The sequence below is a fragment of the Phaethon lepturus genome, unplaced genomic scaffold, assembly GCF_000687285.1.
Source record: "Phaethon lepturus isolate BGI_N335 unplaced genomic scaffold, ASM68728v1 scaffold1707, whole genome shotgun sequence".
Classification (NCBI taxonomy): Eukaryota; Metazoa; Chordata; class Aves; order Phaethontiformes; family Phaethontidae; genus Phaethon; species Phaethon lepturus.
The window spans coordinates 70,711-77,321 of NW_010549577.1; the positions used below are offsets into that span (position 1 = coordinate 70,711).

The 6,611-nt window shown below is 40.2% G+C and overlaps 1 protein-coding gene across 1 annotated transcript in view; it reads right to left on the bottom strand.

The window, feature by feature from the left end:
* Positions 1-2,095, bottom strand: part of CNOT10 (CCR4-NOT transcription complex, subunit 10) — a gene marked incomplete at its 5' end in the record, with an annotated part of 31,382 nt that extends 29,287 nt beyond the window's left edge. Inside the window, one exon of the mRNA XM_010290286.1 lies at positions 2,004-2,095. Coding sequence (XP_010288588.1) covers positions 2,004-2,095 — 92 coding nt within the window. The remainder of the gene's footprint in view (positions 1-2,003) is intronic.
* Between the last annotated feature and the right edge of the window lie 4,516 nt (positions 2,096-6,611).

Sequence of the window (6,611 nt, forward strand, 5' to 3'; positions counted from 1 at the left end):
CAACTATGTTAAGACTAAACGATCCTTCACTCTCTACTGTTCACTCTCACTCTCTTCCTGTAGCTTCACCTCTTCCGTATCAGAGTTACTTCCAATCTGGTCAGACAGATAAGCAGATTTGTTTCCACCTCTGTCAATGCTTCACAATCAAAAGATATGCTCTTGAGTACCACAACCACACTCCAATTCCTCCTTCTTTTTAAATGCTCTTCCATGGAGCTTCTCCGGGGCTCCTGCCTAACTTCCTCTATTAAGGGAAGAATTACAACAGAGAAAGGCTCTGCGGTCTTTTTGCTCTTCCCAAGAAAGTTGCCATTCTGCGGCTACTCTCAACAGAACCACCCCGGTTCCTTCAGTCTCCTATAAAAGCAGTTATACAATTTACACTGAGATGTAGCAGGACGTTGACACACAGTATTTCCACAACTCTAAGTACCAACAGCATGGGTTGCCTAGTGATCATGTGCATAAACGTAGGGACTTGCAACTCAACTGCTGGCGTGCTCTTTTATCAAGACAGTTCATCTCCCAATGATTTTCTTCCTGTGTTCACACTCAGAGCTTCTCTTCAACAGGAGTAGCTTTCAGATCACAGCAACAAGGCTTCTAACCACGGCTGGACTAAAAACCTTGAACCCTTAAATGCTCAGCTTTTTTTTTTTTTGTGATGTTTTTCCTCAGCTAGAAGTCCTTTACTCTACTCGATGGGATCTAGACTGTAATATACAATTTTATAGTCATTCTATCAAGACTGAAATTGGAAGCACAGTATGATAAAGCAGCATGCAAGGCAGTCCACAAAGCTATTTTGAGCAGCACAATAGCAAGCAAAATTGGCAAACAAGGTACCAGATTAATTCTGCTCACATCTGTCACCACCTCACAACTCCATGAACTTAGGAAGTTCTCAAAGCAAGAAAAAAAAAATCATGAGATAAACAAGATACACTGAACTAATACAAAACTAAAGACAAAGACTGATCAACAGATCAAAAGTACTTTAGGCATGCAGATCTGTGGGCAAGGTGGAAAACAGACGACCCTTTCACATGCCTTCAGTTCTCAGGTTCAAGTGCCAATCAGCAAAAAGTTATTGAAAAAGAGTAACTGCGCTAAAAAGCACTCAAGGCGACATCAGTGAACAACATCAGCCATAGTCAGTTTAAGGACCAACTACAGGCACTTCATCTAACAACATTCCAGACAAAAATATAAGTAATGACTGAAACATACAAGGAGGAATCTCAAAAGACAGTATTTAAATTCTTCCCCCAACCTATTTAACACATCCAAAAGTGAATTATGCAAGGCATTGTGGAGATAGAGATACAATTGGAAGAAAAAGGGATTATACTTTCTGTCGCTTGCTACACTAAATAAAATTAGGAGACAATACAAAAAGCAGTAAACGGAAAGACCTGGTACCTGAATTTTAAAACAAAAAAACCCAATCTTCCAAGAAACACAAAACAGGTAGTAAATACTGCCTATAGGTGTTATGTGTTGAAGAATATGTTTTAATGTAAAGTGACAGAACAGTATACAATGCTTTTTGTGAAAGAAGATAGCAAGATGCTAAAGAAAATTAAAGTTTGTTTGGTTGCTGTTTTTTAAAATACATGTGGCTCCTTTAAACCCTCTAATGCAACGCTTTTAGCTTGAAGCAATTAATTCTTCAGAGAGATCATGCATTTCCAATGCTGATACAGAATAGCAGCCGCCTTCTTCTAATTAACTCATTACCCAGCTTTTAAAGCTAAGTTTTGAGAATCAAGGTTAAACATGCTCTTGTACATTTCATTGAAGTATCCCCTTCAGTCTTCTCACATCATAGCAGACAGAAAATGCATGTGCTGGCTTTATAACACAAATAGTGCTACTTTTGATATAATATCCTGTTAATACATTCGCAACTGTGTTAAGAAAATGGCAAAAAATAATTATATACACCCATTTATCAGTTATGTTGTAAATTACAAGTCTCAGAGTTTGCTCTGTCTTACCAGAAAAGCTTGTAATGCACTGCTCGACAATTCCTTTTCCTGATCAGTAATCCCAGAAGTACCAGCTCCTTCATGTTTGTCAGTACCTTGATCTGTAAAGCGGACAGAAGTTTGCAAATGTGATGACAGCTATTGAGCTTAAAAATTTACTTCCAGTTCTCAAGATCCTCCTGCCAGTACAAGTAACTCTCTGTATAACTGCAGCACTGTCTCCCTACTACACTGAAATATCTCAAGTTATCCTAAACTCCTAGTGAATTCCTCTCCATAAAATGTATACGTAATAAATCTAGCTAAATGACTGTGCTCTATCAACAACCAAAGTCCTGCAAGTTAACTGACAATGCATACAACCATGTGCTAGGATTGTCTTTATTTGCACAAAAATTAGCAGTGAAGGCCACACATCATAAAATAAGTACCGCACTGGGTTAGATGAAAAACCCATGCATCCTGTATGCTGCTCCCTAAATGGCAAGCAAGGGATGCTTCAGGGAACAACATAAAAACCAGAGCAAACACTGGAACTTCCACCTAGCTCCCTGCTTTGGAAGAGTAAGTCTCCCTAAATAAGAGGCTGCAATCGAACCATCATTGTTAATAATCACTGACAGACCTGATATATTTTTAAAAAAACTCTCTGTACTTTTGTACTCTTCAATATACTCCATCAAATGCTATCTAATGTTCATACTGCAAGACACGAGCAAATGCTGCTTATCCAATTTTTCAGCCTCACTCCTGATCTTACAGATTTTTCTTTGAATCAACTCTCTTCCCTGGTGGGCAGGCACAGTTTATTCTGCATCTTCCTCACATGTTTTTTCCCAGGATCTTCTCCAGGTCTACTATATCCTTTTCCAGATTAAGACAACAAGAACAGCATGTAGGCATTATGACAGTGGGCCCTTTGAGCATTTATGTAGCAATACAATGAGGTCTTAATTGTCTTTTACATGGAATTCATTAACATTTTACCTTTCAGTCACTGTTGAGCATGTTTTTCAGAAAGGAGTCTACCGAACTCTTCTGTTATCATGTAATTAACCATTCAGTGAAGTTGCATTAAAAACCACAGTACAGACATTCCATGCCACAGCAGCTGGAAAAAGCCCCCACCAAACCCTTTCTTGTACTGAACACAAACTACCGAAGGAAAAAACCTCAAACAACCCACAACACCACACAACTACCACACCAGACAGCTTATTTCTAGAAGCATTAACTTGTTCCTGGGAAGATAGTGAGATCCCTTACATTGTCCTATGCAATAACACATTTGAGCAAAAACTGTAAATATCGGCTGCAACTTTCATCCTGCATCAACACGCCAACGAAGTTGAGATTTTAAAGTCTCAACAATCTTACATCCACATGTTACAAAGTAACGCACTGTGATTTAGACAAAATTCAGGATTCAGCAATTTCAGTACTCTGGAGGGATGGATCCTCAGGGGGCTACAGAACTGCACACAGAACTGCTAGAAAATCTGACTATGCGTAAGGCATTGATCAGCACCACCTGCACTGCCTTTTCTTTGAAAGGGAAAGGCAGGAGAGAACTAATACACAAAAGCTCAGAAAAAAATTGATGTGCCAAGGTTTTCCTCAGCAAAAGAGGAAAGGAACAAGAAGCACCTCCCCTTCAAGCTAAATAAAGAATAGATCTGATTTCTGCTCTAAATCTTGTGGCTGAACAGAAAGCTATCACCCTCCAAGGATCTCTAGAACAGCAGCAAATAAGCAAATGCATCTTTCCTCAAACTTTCACGCTAACAGTTACATTACCTGCTTTACTTGCTCAGCATGCCTTTCAGATTACGCTAGTAAAAGCAACCATAGTGCCGAGACTTGAGACTCTAAAACTTCTGAAGTTGGTAACACTTGGTCTGGTCAAGAGGTTCCTCACATACAGGTTTACCTAGCAGAGTGCCAACCAACTACTGGGTGCATTACCAATTACTGCCATTGTATGCAAGTTCGTAAAACAAACATCTCGAAGGTGGGCTTATGGAAGTCTGAATCCTGAAGTAAAATGTCTTCAGTTAAGTGAAAGATAAACCAAAGAGATTGTTGGCCAAGTTGTGTAATAAAAGCACCACTTATATAGTTGTTTGATGTATTTCCTAGGGAAAAGTCAGGACAGGCCTACAGATTTCACTATGTCTCTAAGTCTGCTGGTACGTTAAAAAAAAAAATATTAAACTGGGAAATACTTTATGCAAAACCAGAGCTGTCCACTCTCCTGTCAAGTCAGTTTTATGGCTGTAATCTGATCAACTGCACCTACTATGACTCAGTAAACAAAGCGGGTTTGTGAAAGCTGAAGCTTATGAAGAAAGAATAAAACTGAAGTCCAGCTGACAGTTCACAGCATAGCCCTTCCCTTTGAAAAAAACCCCACTTTGGCTACTCTCTACTCTTTTTGCCCAAGTACACTTGAAACCTGTTAAAGAGCTAAAGGTCCTTCTAATCTACTGTAATCCTGCCACTTTTGTTTAGACCAGGATCTACTGCTTCAGTTGATCTTTATTATAAAGAGATCTCACAGAAAGGAGACCTAACAGCTGGCTGGCACAAGATACTGAAAAGAAACCTCCAACACCACTTAAAGAGGGGGCAGAGGGGGGAAGTACTCTTGCTCTCTTGGCTGCAAATGGCTATCAAGTGCTTGCAAATAAAACTATTATTTCCATATTTCTTCAGGCATTTGCAAATGAAACAGGTAGGTTTCATTGTCCCCTGGAAAACATACAGCATGCCACTTGCTCACTCAGATCCAGTGATCTCTGGGATTCTTGCAGAAGCATGTGGTGTGGGTAACACACAGCACACCAGTCACTACCAGCATACTCCTATCCATACAGTAGCTACCATTATCGGCTGAAATACCTGAAACGGTGCAGATTCCCTGCTTTACAAATGACAGGACTTGATTTATCTCTGTAAATTGTACGTACATGTGGACCTGTTTGTTTAACTTTTCATTTTGTCCAACTTTGACAAGTACAGGGCAACTCTAAAACTAATACTTGTCAGGCTAGTAACAAGGGGCAAAAAGGGCAACCTGGAAAACAATTTTCATCTGCTCAGATTTTGATCTGGAGGAAGCTGCTGCACTGAGTTTGAAGTTAAAGAAGCAAGTCAGGAAATTATCTTCCTACTTGGTAATCCTGGAGCTGAGCAGAAGAAACACTACGTCATGGCAGCCTGTTTGCTTTGCACAAGCAGGCAGGTGTTCCTACTAAAGAAGTTGAGAAGTTACATCATGGTAGACAGTAGAACTTTGGGAAAACAGGCTCTACGAGAAGAGAACAAGGAAAAGCATGAGACTGCCCCCTGAAAAGGAAGATTGCTCTCGTCATCAGTTTGCTGCCACAACATCATATAAGCAACAAGAAGCCACTTCTCCCACATACACATACCTGAAGACACCTGGAGACTGACTGCAATCATTATCCTTCTCATACCTATTCTCCCTACCTCCAAGGACTGCTGTTCTTGAGCGCTCTTGTTCCTAGGCCCTGTAAGTTACACCTCACATGAACTGTGCTGTTGAATACCAGAGCATCTCAGGAAGTGTTTTTTATTTCCAAACTCTACATGCAGGGGGATAATCTCTTCCTTGGAAGGGGAGGAATCTATCACATGACTTTTGCTCTAAAAGCATTTTGAAGGGTATGAAGGCCAGCTAGAGTGTTCAGCCCTTATAAAATAATGACAGTTAGTGGGCACCAAGACTACATTTTTCTATGAAAAATGCACTACTAGTGTAAATATAACAGACTTCAATGCTGTACAATAAAAAGCAAACACTTCTCAACGGAAAGTTATTTGTAACTCACTGCTATGAACAAGTACAGTATGTAGAATATCTTGTCATAGCTCACGCCTTTGATTCATTTGGGCACATACTTTTCTTTTAAGAAAGTATCCCTGAAAAGTTCCTTCAACAATTCCAAGAACAACAAGAAAAAACTATTAAAGCTTTAACACCATTTTTTTTTCTTGTAGTTTAGGAGATGCTTACAGTGCTTATAAATAAACACAGGATAGTTTAGTATACATTGCTCAGTACAGTATGCTAATTTTTTCCACAATCTTTTTCCAATACTGAGGAGTTTCATATTTAGCATCCAGAGAAAAAAATGCTTACGGTGATTTTAAATAATGCTCCCACCACACAAGGAGATCCCTTTGGCTTTCCTCCACATCGCCCTCTTCTCCGTCCCCACTGAGCTGCCATCTGAGAGAAGGACCTTTCCTGCAAAGAGGACTTCTGGCATGAAGGATAGTCTGATGGGAGATGGACGAGCACTAGCTTATCGATGCTAATGAGTTACACAGCAACTGTACTTGAGATGTATTTCGGCTGTTTACCAGAAAATTAATTTTTTAAGCTCGGTGATTTCTCCCTACAGCGTCTTTTCAGGCCCGAGTTTAGGAGAGACCCGCTCATCCCCTGAAACCAAAGCGGCAACTCAGAGGGAACCAGACTGAACTCCAGAGATAAAGCAACGCAAAGCGTTCAAATCTCCCCAACACTTTCCGAATGCCCCAGCTCAACTTCTGTAGCGGTTATTAAACTCCAGGAGACACACCCCCGCC